This window comes from Carettochelys insculpta, chromosome 1, assembly GCF_033958435.1.
Source record: "Carettochelys insculpta isolate YL-2023 chromosome 1, ASM3395843v1, whole genome shotgun sequence".
NCBI lineage: Eukaryota > Metazoa > Chordata > Testudines > Carettochelyidae > Carettochelys > Carettochelys insculpta.
In genome coordinates this window covers 121,166,925-121,182,585 of record NC_134137.1, presented here as the reverse complement: position 1 = coordinate 121,182,585, position 15,661 = coordinate 121,166,925, and the positions used below count along the sequence as shown (strand labels likewise).

Here is a 15,661-nt window from a genome sequence, read left to right as displayed (position 1 = left end):
AACCCAGACAAACATTTATAACTGACACTACAAGTACAGTAAACTCTTTCATATTTGGCAGCCCCAGGACCGGGAGGTTTACAGATAGTCGAATATTCTGGATAATGGAGAGAGATACCTAGAAACGCATAACACTAAAGAAAAACAAGATTAGGTATTAAGATACAAACAAAAATATATGTAGAGTGCTTTATTTACCAACAGTAATATTGTACACTGTAAACTTGTACTGTATTTATTTGGTTTTACTTTCACTCTACTGTCCTTATGGAAAACATAATTAAAATGTGCTTATGGTTAAAATGCTGGTTATTTGAGAGTTATGGATAATAAAATGCCAGCTGTGAAAAGTTTACTGTTCTGGGGAAAGGCCCCTTAAAGGGGAAGGAACAGTCATTTCCAGTTCACAGATGCAGCAGCTGTCTCTCTCGGGTCAGTGTACATGTGGCTCTGATTCCCTGTACAGTCCCGTGGCTGAAATGACAGGGATGGTGCAGCAGCCCTAGGCGCCACATGGAATGTGGTAGGGGTGTGAAAGCAGGTCCAGGAATGCAGATTTCAGTGGGCTGCAGAGGGAAGCAAGCACATGTCCATTCAGACTGAACAGCTCGGTAAGAGTCTTAAGCATTTCTGTTTGCTGCTTGAGAAGCATTAGCGGCTCCTGCTGCATGTCTTTCTCCTTTTCCTGCCTGTCTCTCTTTGCTCTATCCATGGCCGCACTGTCTGTGAGCCCCTGAGCCCTAAGTATCCAAAGCACCAGAGGCTTTCGGGGTCTCTTGGAACATGTCACCCCTCTTCCTCTTTGTTTTCCTCCTTATCTGGCTGAGTCGCTTTGCTGGTGTGGATGGAGAGACCCCGAAGATCATGCTTCCATCTGCACAAGATGCACAGAGGTGTTAGTGGGAGTGCGTTCACTAAATGGAAATGTGCCACGTTGAACTCACTCCCCATGATCCACACAAGTTCCAAGCAATACAGTCACACCTCTCCTTGGGCAGTCCTAACGAATGGTAACAGTTTCAGCCATGGTGCGTATGGCCTGGGAAAGAGGGGGTGAGATGCGACAATGGGCTATAATTCATATATGCGGGGGGGAGGGGCATGAATTGCATGCCAGCGCTGTTTTCCACAGGTAGTGGCAATTTTAGCCAATGCCTCATTCCTGGTGGTAACGGAGGCTGAAAAAGAGCAGTTGCTGCACACATCTGACTGCAGAGTGGCTCCGTATCCTACTAGCCTGTGTGCTGCATTGGTAGCTGCTGAACTAAGTGGTGAGTGGTGTGGGACGGTGTCTTACTGTGGTGGAAGAACCAACTGAACCCTCTTCCCCAGGAACCTTTGGCAGAGCATTGCAGACTGCCTCCTTGACAGTCTTCTCGAAGTCTCTGAGGAGGTTTCACAGGACATCCAAGTGCACATACAGCGTCCTGCAGGGCACACTCTACCAAAGTGTACAGAGGAATGAGGAGGAGATAGTGGAATAACCAGAGACAGAGTTACTATCTCTGCTAGCAGGATTATAAAAGAATAAATGAACAGATGTGTTCTTGCAACATCAAAGCAAAATGTCTGCTTGCCAGAGGTTCCTTCCTGTGCATCAGCCTCACCCACACTGGTCTGTAGAGATTGGCAGGCCAGGCCCAGATTAGATTTTATGGGGCCCCTAGACTCTTGGGGGCCAAAATGAGGGTTTCAGTCTGTGGGAGGGGCCTGTGGGTTGAGGCAAGGGATGGATGCAGGGGGCAAGGGCTCCGAATGGGGGTGTGGGCTATGTGGATGGGGTGGAGAAGAGGAGTTTGGGGTGCAAGATGGGGCTCCAGGCTGGGGCCAAGGGTTTGGAGCGTGAGAAGGGACTCAGGGCAGCAAGTTGGGAGTCAGGGTCTGGGTGAGAGTTGTGGTGATGGAGGGCAGGTTAGGAAGTGGGGCCTAGGAGGGAGGTTAGGACTTGAGGTGCAGGAGGTGGCTCAGGTGAGTCAGTGTTCCCTGTAAGGTGAGCACCGGGGTGGCCAACCGGGCGAGACTCAGGTGCCACCCAGCTGATTAGCAGAGCACCTGCAGCCCCTGGTGGTGCACATCCGCACATGCCTTGGTGCATTATAACAGTTTATTCCACCAACGGGTGAAAAAATTGGAGGGACCGTTGGTTGGTGTGCAGGGCATTTACCTGGGGTGCCCCTCCTTTGGCGGAGGGGAAACAGGTGGCTCAGTGCGGGCGATGCTGCTCTCTGCTTACCTGCAGGCACCACTCCCTGGAGCTCCCAGGCCCCAAAGCTCCATTCTTAATCCATCCCTCAGCTCAACTGCTCTGGGGTCAAAAATAGGTCCCAGATGGCTGTGCCATTGAATCCTTATGTCGTCCGTTTCCCATAGTCCTCTTCCTTATCCAGTATCACTACCTCAGTGCTCATTCCGGGCATCCATGACTAATCATCCGGGCTCTAAATATGGTGTGTGTGTGGGGCGGGGGTAGGGGGGTAGGTCTCTGCCGAGAATGGCATGCAGCTCTTTGTAAAAACAGCATATCTGCAGCATCAACCAGAGCAACTGGGAGCCTCCTTTGCCTGCTCCTATGCCTGCCTCAGCTCTGTAGTTTTCACATGTCCCTGCTGCGGGTCCCTCTGGCAGGTCTTCTCCCTTACACCCCAGGTGACTTGCTTGTTGCTATCGATTGTTTCTCTGACCACCTCCCATGTCCTCCGGGCAGGTGCACATGGACAGCATGTGGCTAGCATTGTCAGCTGCACAGTTGTTAGATGAGCTCTTCTTGCTGAGCAAACAGGAAACTGATGTCAAAAATGCGTGGGGATTTAGAGGAGAGGCAGCTGAAAGTGGAGTTTCACACAATGACCAGAGCGGTCATGGTGAGGCACTGTGGGGCATTTACCTAGAAACCACTAAAGTTGACTTAGTTAACGCAGTCTATCCTGGCACTGTATACGTTGCTGTTGGCACTACATCTGTCGCTGGAGTTCTAAGTCAGTCTACTGAGCGAGTTATATCGGTGGGAGTGACGTTTTAGTGCAGACACTTAGGCTGTGTCTACACTTGCATTCCCATAAAAAAGGGGAAGGAGGACTCTTTTGAAGATGGGGTGTGCTTTTGAAAGAGCAGTGTCTACACTGGTTTTCTGCTTTCGAAAGAAGCTATTTTGAAACAAGAATATGCAAATGAGGTGTCAGGCATGCAAATCTGCACCTCATTTGCATTTTGATTTACCTCATTTGCATACCCCTCTCGAAAGAGGAATGCAAGTGTAGACACAGCCTTATAGTTAGGTTGATGTAAGCTGTGGTACATAGACCTAATTCTGTGGTTAGGGTAAGTCACTTCCAAAGTAGACTGTTAGGCCACATACAGGACTGCCACCAGGGGAGGGCGCAGGGCAGTTCACAGGGGCCCGATGACTCAGAGAGGACTGGAGTTCTCAGTCCTGGCCGCTGCTACTGCAGCATTGGCAGCTGGAGCCCTTGGCCCCTTGGAACCACCACCGGAGCACTGCTCAGTGTGGCTCTGCTGATGGCTGTGATGGCAGTGTGGGGGAAGCACACTGCAGTTGGGCAATGCTAAGGGCTGAGTGCCCGAGGCCTTGTCCCTTCCAGGGTGTGAAGCCACCTGCTGCCCCCACCAACACCTTGCCCCAGGGTCCATGGTGGCTGTCAACCCCACTGACCTTATGAAAACACTCTGAAACCTGATAGGCACTGCACGTTTGTGCAGTATAGTGCTCAAGGGTGTGGTGAATCCATACACTTTAGTGACTGAGGCTGCATCTACACTAACTGATAAATTAGAATTTAAGGCATTTAGCTTAATATTACAACATGAATATCTTCATCGTATATACCACTAGCTCAATATAGGGAGCACTAATAGCTATATTATAATATTGTTGAAACCAGCTGGGTGTAGCATCAAGTTCAAATTTAAAACTTTGAGTAAGGGCCAGTGTGGAAGTGCAATGTCTCAAAAATCAAATTTATTACCCTCCAGAAGTGTCTTGGATGTGTCCCACAAAGCTGTGCAGTTACCTGCCAGGTATGGCTGCTTCTATCTCCGTTGCTCTCCAGGTGCGCAGGAAGCCTGTGACTTTGAATTCATCACCAGCAACCCCGGGAAATATAAGATGCACCCAGAAGCTAGAAATTCTTTTACCTATCGGATCATATTGGTAACCATCACTTGCAATCATGAGCACATAGGGTCACAAGAGAGCTCCAGCATGGAGCCATCAGGAGATTCTGGATCTTTTTGCAGTGGGGAGAGGAATCAGTGGTGAGCAGACTTCAGGTGTCCAAGAGAAACACGAGCATATATGATAAGATGTCACAGTTGAAGGTTGCCAGAGATCACTCTTGGGACTCTGTGCAGTGCTGGGTGAAGGTGAAAGAGCTCCGGCTGGTGTATCACAAAGTCCAGGAAGCCATTTGGTGGTTTGGGTCCTCTTCAGAGACCTGCTGCTATTATGAACAGCTGCATGCCCTTCTTGGTGGGGAGACGTGACCAAGTTGCGCACTCTTCATTTCGACACTTGTAGAAGCCCTGGTCTGGACTCGGGTGAGCTGAGAGGAGCTGGTGGGTCAGGAGGAAGAGGCCAATGGAGAGGAGAATGGTGACAACTAGCAGGAGCCCAGGGAAGCTGTTCCTGACAGCCCAGAGCTCTTCCTCATAGACCTGGAGCCAGTCCCTGGGGTCCAGGTGTTCTGGTGAGTATTTTTTTCTGGATATAGGTATAGGTATGGGCCTGGATATAGGTTTGCTATGAAACTGTGTCCCTCAGAACAGCGTATTAATGTTCCTGGGGATGGAGAACTCCGTGAAGGCCTCATCCAGGCATTCCTTCGCACAAGGTTTCTGGGCAGGCCTGACTTATTGCAACTTCCACGGTAGCACACCTTGCGATGCCAGGCAACCAGATAGTGATCTGGTATCATGGCACCACACAGCATTTTTGCAAGTTTTTCAGGCTTGTGCTCACACGGGTTGAGCAGCTCTTCTCTTTCACTGTCTGTTACTTTTAGGAGGGGGATATCTTCTTTGGCAACCTAAAGAAGCATGAGAATTTGGATTGCATTTCTTTGTAATGTTCCCTGCCCTTTTACATTTGCCTGGTGGGCATTGCCACACCACGTGGCTGATGGGTGCTCTTTCTCTCCCACACCACGTTGCTGGCAGGCTGAAAACAATTTTTCCCCTTCTTCAGGACACTGTCTTGATTCCCCTGCTTGGCCCACCAACCCGCTTTGTAAATTGGACAGTTGCTTACTGTGCCCACAAGGAAATGGTCTGGATAAATGAGGGCTTGTGCAATGCACACTTTGAATCCCATCCTTAAGAATCCTTAAGCTGCCTTGCGCAAAGAAAGTTTCACTGACGGTACAGAGACCCTTTAGTTTCATGGGTAAGTGGTTTGTGTGAATGGTATCTAAATGTTGACCTTCTGTGTTCAGTAGGCATTCCCTGCGTGGGAGACGGGACCAGAAAGTTCAAAATGTCCAAGCAGGATCTTACCCTGCAGCACATGGAGCGGGTTCGAGCCAAAACCAATGCAAGCACAAGGGACACAGCACAGTGGCGGCTCACTACAGCAGAGGGGTGGTAAAATATACCTGAGTTCCAGAGAGAGCGATTGGTGCACCTGTGGGAGGGTGCAGCAAAGCTAATACTGGCAGTGAGCAACCAAACCGAGGTCCTGCGCTCCACACAGGTGGAGCAGAGAGACTCCCAGTGCAGCGCTGTGGGGTCCGCTCACTGCTGCTCGGACTCCCCTGAACTTAGGTCACCCAGCCCCCATCGTCACGTGGGGAGGGAGGACAAGGACAGCCTGCGGCTCTAGCCTCAGTAGCCAGTGCAAAAGGCTGTTCCTCCACCCTTGACAACGCACATTTTCCCTGCTGCTTAATTCCGTCCCCACAAAATAAACTTACTCTTTTTGTGAAAGCCTCGGTGTGACTTTTTTGGTACCCCTGTGTGCTGGGGTGCACAAATCACTGTGGGGACTCGTGGGGGACAGCCAAGGTCCACGGAGGACTTATGGCACAGGGACCTGGGTGGGGATGGAGCGGGCCGTGGCAGATAGCACTTTAAATTCACATTCATAAGAATGAGGTTTAAAAGATTGAATGTATTAAAAGTCAGATTTCTCCTAGTGTAGACGTGGGCAGAGTTGTTATGAACTACATAGTTATACCAGCCGAATACACATATTTTGATGGGAGGCTTCTGTCAACACAACTGGCGCCTCTTGGGGAGGCGGAATGCTGGTGTTGATGGGGGAAGCTCTCCTGTCAACTTAGGAGCTGTTTTCACTAAGCGCTACAGCATTAGCTGTGCTGTGGGAAGTGTACACAAGCCCTTAATGTGGTGTAACCGTGCACGCGTGGGGTGCTAACGTAGAAGAGCTATTCTGCAGTAGTTGTTCTGCCTGTTCTTCTCCCCCGGTAGACTATCCTCGAGAATCTTCCTACAATGCTTATTGAGTAGTAACCAAATACCCCTGTGCTATAAATATGTAAAAATGCATCCAAGGAGTTTGCTTTGTATCAGTATAAGTGTGTTGCTAAACTTTTTCAGAGTCAGCTGTTTCAGAGGCGGGCGTGCCCTCCAGTGACTGAGAGTAAGATGAGAGAGAGAGTTAATCTGACAAAGGAAAACATTCACTTCATTAGTTGTGAAATCCCTAACCCAAAGTCTTACCTCCTCTGTAGCTGAACAGTCTGAACAGACTTGTTGACAGAATAGGGAGATGAGGTAACGCTATCCGTCCCCTCCTACGGCACGTACACAGGCCATGCGCAGAGCATATGTCAAAAAATAATTGTCAAGGTTGGCCCAATTATTTGTCTCATTGCCAGCAGCACAGAAGTGAGGGTTGGAGGGCATGAGAGGGTGTAGGTTACCCTATGTCCGGTGTACCTGCCAGTCCCCCCGTGAGTGGGGGTCTGACAGCTGGAGCTGCAGTCTCTCCTTTTGGGTGTTGGGGGATAGCTGAAGCCACCTGAGCTTTCTGAAGGTGGGTGTGACCCACCTGGGGAGCAGCACCTGCATGGGAAAGAAGTTTCTTTTCTCATCCCCAGCTGGGACTGGCAAGTGGAGCCTTGCACAGATGAAGAGCCACCCGCTGCATGCCAGATTTCATGGGAGGTGTTAAGAGTCCAGTGTCTGCATTGCATTTTTACAGGCTGTGGACTGGGTAGGGAACAACCTGTTCTGTATTACAACAGTTGCAAAGGTGCTGCCAATGACTTTTATAGGGTTTCCTCTTAGTTCCTTGTATACAACCTTGTTACGTTGGTTTTGTGCCTGGGTGGGTGAATTTCAGTCTGTGAGAACAGTGAAGTTAACAGTTTGGTAGCTGATTTAAACATCTGGGACGGGGTGACTGCTGTCTTGCACTGAAATGTTGCTGACTTGTATATTAGTATCAGCTGTAAAGGCTGTGCTTGACATTTCACATGCAGAACTCTCGCTGACCTCAGTGGGAGCTTTGCTTTAGAAATCAGTGATAGAATCTGTCATTAGAGTTTATTCAGCTTTGGTGTGTTAGGAACGTTGTACTGTGTACAGATTAGTGTCTTTGAAGTTATTTTATTCGTGGTACGTTGGAGGCTTTCTTTTCCTTTCCTCTTAAAGATTTCTACAAAAAGTGAACCTACAGCAGTTTTGACAGCTATATAAAATACAACTCTTACTAACAAACATGTCGTTCTACTGAGAGCCTCATCCCAACACCCAAAAATAAATGCACTCACCCATCCTTGTTTCAGCACTGCCCCTTTTCTTACTCTCCTCTCCTTCAAAAGCCTGGGAAAGTGGATGGGCTTTCCTGTGTTCTCTACAAGTCAGCAAATTTGGGCTGTTTTCCACCCTGGTGGAGCTTGGGGTGGGGAGGGTTGTCATCCATTCCAAGATGTGGGACCCTTTTCCATAATGGAAAATAAAATCTCCTTTCCATTTTTTAATGAGGAAGGCTTCAGCTTGAGTGCTTTTGCTGATTGCTACTGAGGAAGCACTGCATGAGTGCCGGCACAGAGAGAAATCAGTACACTAGTGCTGTGTGCCTGTATTTCTGATAGTAATTCCAGTATTGCCAAAATGTCTTGATTTTGACAGAGGCAGGAAAATAAACTATGTGAGTTCAATATGGTGTGGTGTTCTTTTTTTTTTTTTAAAACCAGATTTACCCAATCAGTGTTCTCCGAACCCTTGCAAGAAAGAGGGGACTGAACAATGTGAAGATCTAAAGGGTGACTTTTTTTGTCATTGCAAACGTGGCTGGCATGGGCGAAAGTGTGAACAAGGTAGTTATATTTGGTTTATTTTCTTAATGACTTCTGATGAGCAGGATTGTCTGTCATGTACAGTGTTTCTATGCCTCATACATTTACTTGAACTCTGAAATGGTGCACGTGTAAATATTTATTGATGCCAAACTCCACCTTCATTGCTGCCACATAATTCGCAATTGCCATAACACTGAAGTTTGGTTTACGCATAGTTCAGGGTCCCTACCTCACGGGTCGGTATACACCTCATGGGTCAAAGTGGCACCAGGCCCGGTCACAATATATGCAAAATCTGTTGACATATTTCCACTACTATGCTGATCAAAACTTCCTGCAACACACCTTTCAAAGTCCATGTGTCTCATGTCACGTGCCTGTCACAATGTGTGTGTTACCTCATCCAGTAAATATCTGGGTGAAACACCAGTTGCTACGCCCTCAAATGAACTATCCATAGCAATGATAAAGATAAAAACACCCTGTCCTGAAAAAATTAGGAAGAAGTGTGCTTTCGAAAACGGAGTTTTATTTCAAAAGAACATGGTCTACACCACTGTTTTTTCAAAAGACTCTTTAGAAAATGCAATTATGCAAATGAGGCATGAGATATGTAAATCGGCACTTCATTTACATTTCCAATTTGCCTCATTTGCATTCCGCTTTTGAAAGGGGGCTGTAGTATAGACACAGCTAGTATGTATTAAAGCTGTAAGTTATTCCTCTCTCTTGCCTTTCTACTTCCTATCTCTGCCCTCACATACACAATGTTGAACAGTTGAAAATCTAACCGTTTTTATTGATATCTAGATATTGATGAATGCAACGTACAGAATGGTGGCTGTAATCAAGTCTGTCTCAACAACCCAGGCAGTTACCGCTGTTCATGCTACAGCGGCTATGCTCTTCAAAAAGACAGTAAAATATGTGAAGGTAAGGCAGCGTATGTCATAATTTCAGGCGACAAGATCAACTCCTCGGAAACCTGCAGTTGTTACAGTTATACTGTTAGTTTGCACCAAAAGTTGTGTGTTTAGCTGTTAAGCAGAAAAACCTGTTAATAGTCAGGGTTTGGTTTGGTTTTCACTTAACTGCAGCCTGTGAGGATCTTCGTTGGTAGTGTAAGTTTGGAGTACATGCCTAGGCATGTCAGTAGTTACATCCTACTTTCCTGCAACATCATGGCATAGGAGTGATTCACAGAGGATTTGTGACTTGGATTGTGCTAAATAGGTCCAGCTGATCAGCCCTCAGAGCCTAACAACACTGAGAGGAAGAAGGGTTGGCAAAAGAGTTGTTTTGGTGATTTATATCGAGTTCCAATGCATTGCAATCTACAAACTTGTTCTGGTGTTTGTTTGTTTTTAATGTTTGTTAGATTTAATATTTTTTCTTAATCTGGGTGTGCATTGCAGCTAATAAATTCAGAAGGTGACAGTGCAAAGAATGGAGATTTCAGCCTTCCTGGCATAATCTCATTGAAGATTAATTCTTGATGAAATGTGCTGGTGAGGGCAGCAGACAGCAGTGTTACAAAGAGGGTCTCCAACTTTTCTAATTGCGCAAAACCAAGCATCCTCGCCTGCCCCGCCCTGCCCTGCCCTGCCCCACCCCGCCCCGCATCCTCCACTTCCTGGCTATGTGCTCTTGTCATTCTGTGGTTTTTAGCCCTATCAGACTTGGCAACTGGGTCTCTTTTCTCAGTGTTTTCCCTCTGGCTCACTTTGCATTTTATTTCCAGAGGTAGCCAATGGCTTGAAAAGAAGCCTGCAGCTATTCTTGGGAAGTCTGTAATCACTTCCTTCCTGGTACTGAACAGCTTTAATATTTTATCAGACCAACACTGTAGAGAGTTTCTCAAGTATATTCGTAAACATATCAATTACCCAAATAAAACAGTGACCGTTGTCTTACTTAAAATGTGCAGACATTGAAAAGATGCTGATCTGAAGTCCTCTTGTGCGTTTGACTCTTTTGCAGATATCGATGAATGCACAGTGTCAAAAGGCATTTGTGGAGAAGCTCGTTGTAAAAATTTAATTAGCTCATTTGCGTGCCTGTGCGATACAGGCTATAAATATGATAATTTAAGCAAGACTTGTCAAGGTAAGTTCATGGAAATAATGGGATTAATTCCATGATAACATGTATGAAGTTCTGTGACAACATTAAGCACTATGGAATTGTACAGCACATAATATTCATTTGTTTGTGTTTAGACCTTTATTTAACCACGGTAGGTTAGTTGCCTTTCAGTGCCTGTCAGCCACTCCATCAGGTCTGCAGTCATCTTGACTTGAATAAGACTGTGTGAAACAAAATAAATGAGACTTCTTGTATATTGACAGCCACAGATCTTGTTGAGATCCAGGCAGATCTGGTCACAGTATTGTCTCCGTCTGTGGTGGCAGAACACTACAGAGCAGTAGTTGTTTCCGAATCTCTCCTGTCGTGTTTAGCTGTGCTAGGAGCCCTGTGTGAATGGGGCTGTGTACAGGTCTGCTGCCTTACAAGCGTGTATGATTCAGCAAGTATTGTTAAGTATTCTATGCCCAATGTTGTTTCCGGCCGTTATGGCTGAGTAGCGTAATGACATGAACTTTACACAAATCTTTACAGCATGTGAAAGGGTGTTTTTTTTACCACCTTCATATATCCTTGAGCCTCAAACATGACTCCCTTCTACCCTCATGTCTGAAATGAATGGGGAAACACAAAAAGAGGAAATGAAGCAGAGACCTCTCATTAGCTAGTACAGTGAGGTCTCAGAATATGTGAACTCAGAGTAGGCAACCTGCTCTTACGCATCTGACCCTGACCCCCCACCCCCTGCGCAGTTTAAACAACCTGCAAGCAGCTCTGGTTCAAGCCGCCTCCGCTGCGCCACGCGGTTGCGGCGCAACCCCCCTGCCAGCTCAAAAGCTGCCCACCCCCTGCCTGACCCCGCTCTGCGTGGCTCCAGTGTGACCTCCCCCCAACCCTGCACAGCTCCAATGCGCACCCACCCCCGCCGGCTCACGAGCTCCCTGCCTGCTCCCCCCAACCCTGCGCGGCTCCGGTGCGACCCCCGCCAGCTTATGAACTGCCTGCCTGTTCTCCCCACCCCCACCCTGCACGGCTCCGATGCAACCCCCCCGACCCCATCATGAGCTGCCCGCCTGCTCTCCCCACCCCTGCCCTGCACGGCTCCAGTGCAGCCCCCCTTGCTGGCTCATGATCTGTCTGCCCGCGTGGCTCTGGTTTGACCCGCCCCCCCACACTGGCTCATGAGCTGTGCACCCCTCCCCCATGCAGCTCCAGTGCAACCTCCCCCGCTGGCTCACCACCCAGGCATGGCTTTGGTTCCAGCTCAACTCCCTGCCTCCCCCCCACAGCCCAGCTCACTACCTGCGCTCAACTCCACCCCTCACCCCCCTGTAGCCCTAACCCCCACCCTTGGCTAAGCCCCTCCCCCCCCCGCCTCCCACAGCCCCAACCCACCGCCAGGCTTAACCCTCCCAAACTACCACCCCCAGCCCAGGACTTAACTTTCTGCTGCTTTCCCGGCTGCAGAACGTGTTCTGCCAGGGAAAAAGCTGGACGCCAACTTGTGCGAAATCTGGGTTTACGCGTGGGTGTGTGGAACGGAACCCTCATGTGCTCTGAGACCTTCCTGTACTATCAGTTCCATGTTAACTATTAAGGACCTAATTGTGCAGCAGTTACACTGAATAGCTGTTACGTGGGTAGTCACGCTGACCACATCTGCGCTATCAAGACAATGAAAAGCTAGTCACAAGAGTACCGGAGTGGGCCTTATGAAGGATTGTCTAGCAATTAGCACAGGGGGCCGTGAATCAGGAGACCAGGTCAGCCCAGAAGTCAAGGTTCTGTTGTCAACCTTCCCATGACTCATTGGCTGTGTCTACACTAGCCAAAAACTTCGAAATGGCCATGCAAATGGCCATTTCGAAGTTTTCTAATGAAGCGCTGAAATACATATTCAGCATTTTGTTAGCATGCGGGCGGCCGCGGCACTTCGAGATTGACGCAGCTTGTCCAGACGGGTTTCCTTTTCGAAAGGACCCTGGCTACTTTGAAGTCCCCTTATTCCTATGAGCAGATAGGAATAAAGGAACTTCGAAGTAGCCAGGGTCCTTTCAAAAAGGCACCCCGTCTGGATGAGCCGCGCCAATTTTGAAGTGCCGCGGCTGCCCGCATGCTAACGAGGCGCTGAATATGTATTTCAGCGCTTCATTAGTAAACTTCGAAATGGCCATTTCGAAGTTTTTGGCTAGTGTAGATGTAGCCATTATGAAGCTACGGACAGCCAGAACTTTTGTGACTCAGATTCCTCACCTGTAAAATGGGGTGATTATAGTTCTGTATCTTGGATGGAGTGTTTAGCGGTAGTTTCCCGAGTGTTAAGTACTTTGAGATCATCAGATAAAGGGTACTGTAGAAGGATAAAAATATATGGTTTGTAGACCATTTTCTTTTATTTAAAAAAAAAAATCACTGTCCCCCTTCCTCTTGTCTGATGATGTACAGATGTGAATGAATGTGAAGCAAAAGTCTGTGAGCAAACCTGTGTCAATTCACCAGGGAGTTATACCTGTCACTGTGATGGTAAAGGGAGAGTTAAGCTTTCCCATGACATGAACACATGTGAGGTATGTTATCTTTCATTTCACTTGCCAAAAAACAGAGTTTTCAAATAATTGTGTCTTGGTTAAGTGACACAGAGGGGAGAGTCCATCTGGCCAGGCTTAATTGTTTTAAGTAGTAGATACCCTAAGAAGCCAGTGTCCTGTCTACCCTACGCCCTTAGAAAGGGGGGGGGGCGTCTTGTGATGGTGATGAGGGAATGGGCTCATTCAAGACTTATCTTCTCCCAGGCTCCGACTAACCATCATCTTGCTCTTTCTTCAGAGAGGATGGCACTGGAAGCACTGCCTGTTTTCTGCTTAGCTGTAATATACACCTGCCTGCATAAGCTTTTCTGAATTAGACCCACTGAGGAGGGTGTAAAAATCTAATGTTGTGATTTAAGTTATAGAGTAATACTTTGACTTTTTGTTGCATGCTACTGTCCCTTTGTGTTTTTCTCTTTGGTCGAGACAGGCAGGTGTCTCTGATACTTGGCGTGAGTGCAAAAATCATTCATTAGCCAGTTTTTTATAGTGGACTTTTTTTTTCCCCGTGAGGATGTGGGGTTACAATGGAAATTGTGTTTTAGTGTGTAAATATATAGAAAAATATGCTCCCGGGGTAGTAGGGCAAAATGAACTCTTAAGTATCCTTGCAGCTGAAGTTACAGTACTGTAGTCTTAGAGCTCATCAGCATATGGAATATAATTGATAACCTGATCAACAACTGTATCCGTGTAATGAGTGTTTGAGATTAGAAAATAGCAAAAGAAATTCCATTTGTCGTCTTCTCTCATTCATGTATGAGCAAATTATTAATGGACTAATTTGTTTTGATTATAGGATATTATACCTTGTGTGTCTTTCGCTGTCACGAAAAGTATTAAATCTCTATACCTTGGGAGAATGTTCAGTGCTACACCTATTATCCGACTACGCTTTAAAAGGAAACAACCCACAAGGTGAGAATACTTTTAGAACTGCAGCTGAACATTTAGAACTAAAATTATTTGTTTGTTTGTATTATGCTACTCCTGGGAAGCCTGATCAAGGATTAGACCCCTTTTAAGCAAGGCACTGTACAGACAAGTAACCCAAGGAAGTAATAGTCCTTGCTCCAGAGAACTTAATAATCTTTGAAATATAACAACATGGTGTTTTTCTACTCCTGTTTTTATCATAATGCAGCCTTGACATAGTTTAATCTTTTAGAATTGAGTTAAGAGCTAATAAATTTTAATGTATGGCTCTCACCTGTCTGAACTAATGCTCTCTCTATGGAAAGAACACAGTGTTTTTTTGAATTCTGCATAACTCATTTGTTTCTTGACACCCATGTGGTCAGACTTGTGGCTGAATTCGACTTTAGAACCTTTGATCCTGAAGGTGTCCTTTTCTTTGCTGGAGGCCATCAAGACAGCACATGGATAGTCTTAGCTTTGCGCAACGGACGGTTAGAACTGCAGTTGAAGTACAACGGAATAGGGCGTGTGACCAGCAGTGGGCCAGTTATCAACCATGGCATGTGGCAAACAGTGAGTATAAGCAACTTGTTTCATGGATGTTTCATTCCCATTGTTTGATTCTTGGGCTGCCTCTAAAGTGTCCTTAGGCTTTTTATTTGATTGATTGATTGATTGATTGATTTGGGTATTTTGGAAGGATTTGTTTGGACACAGCCTCACATTTAACGTAGCACAGTGGTGCGTGAGTGGGACATTTTACATCACTACTCATGGTAAGTTAATTAAAAAAAAAACAAACAAACTTGGCTGCAAGAACATTTCAACTGCTGAGCTCGTGTGGGGCAGTAAGCCAAACTCTGGAGTAGGGAGGCCATGGAGAGCTGTGTGCTGCCTCAATCAGAGCTCTAGGAGAAATGGTACCTTTCAGGGCACTAGAGAAGTGGCTGCTGCGCTTCCTTGAAGAGGATGCAGTATAGTCTCGAACCTCTGGTGCCCGTATGGGTGAATTGGCAGAGCTGGAGTTATACTTCCTTTCCTTCTTCCCTGCTTCTGCCCAAACTCTTCAGTCTGAGTCATCCTCTAGAGCAACCTCTTCACTAGTGCTGTCCCCAGTCACCTCCCCAAACTGTGTCTCCCCCACCAAAGCAAATTCTAGCTCTTATGCCATTTCATTGAATGAAAAAAGAAACCACAACATATGTTTGTGGACAGGAATGAATAACATTATTGGAAGATATTTAATTTAAAAATAGTAATTGATTGTCACTCTGCAATTTATTTAGAAGTTATTTTCTGCGATCATTTTTATTTCTTTATCTTTTCATGAACCACCTGAATGGCTCTGCAGACCCCAGATTGGAAACCACTGCTCTAGAGTATTTATTAGAGCAGATATTGCAGCTTTGGGGCCCACGTGTAAAGAAATAGTCTTCAGCTAGCAGAGCACTAACTTAGCTGAGGTTTGTGGGAGAGGGAAGGGGAAGGGGGAATCTTCAGCTGACTTTAAAAGACTGCTTTAAGTCACGGTTGCACTGTTAGAGATAAGACTGAGCTCAGCAACTTTGTGCTTTTTATTATATTTTTTTAAGTATGAAGAATCCTTATTTAAATACAAAATGATCAGTGTTCTCCATAAACATATGGGCAGCATGTTAAAAATCTTTCTGATGTCTGCTTATCCACCTAATAATATCATTCCCAAGAAGATGCAGTCGTTTTGGAATACCATCCAAACAAAAAAGCAGTCCAGTAGTACTGTTTTAATCATTTTGAAGTTTGTGTGGATTT

The 15,661-nt window shown here is 46.6% G+C and overlaps 1 protein-coding gene across 2 annotated transcripts in view; it reads left to right on the top strand.

Moving 5' to 3' along the window:
• GAS6 (growth arrest specific 6) overlaps positions 1–15,661 on the top strand; it is a 66,012-nt gene that overhangs the window by 28,121 nt on the left and 22,230 nt on the right. For both annotated transcript variants that reach the window (XR_012645087.1, XM_074990900.1), the window contains exons 5-10: positions 8,175–8,297; positions 9,090–9,212; positions 10,260–10,385; positions 12,810–12,931; positions 13,752–13,870; positions 14,254–14,443. Coding sequence is in view for 1 of the 2 variants with exons in the window: in XM_074990900.1 (XP_074847001.1) it covers positions 8,175–8,297; positions 9,090–9,212; positions 10,260–10,385; positions 12,810–12,931; positions 13,752–13,870; positions 14,254–14,443 (803 nt within the window). In the remaining variant the exon portion in view is untranslated. The remainder of the gene's footprint in view (positions 1–8,174; positions 8,298–9,089; positions 9,213–10,259; positions 10,386–12,809; positions 12,932–13,751; positions 13,871–14,253; positions 14,444–15,661) is intronic.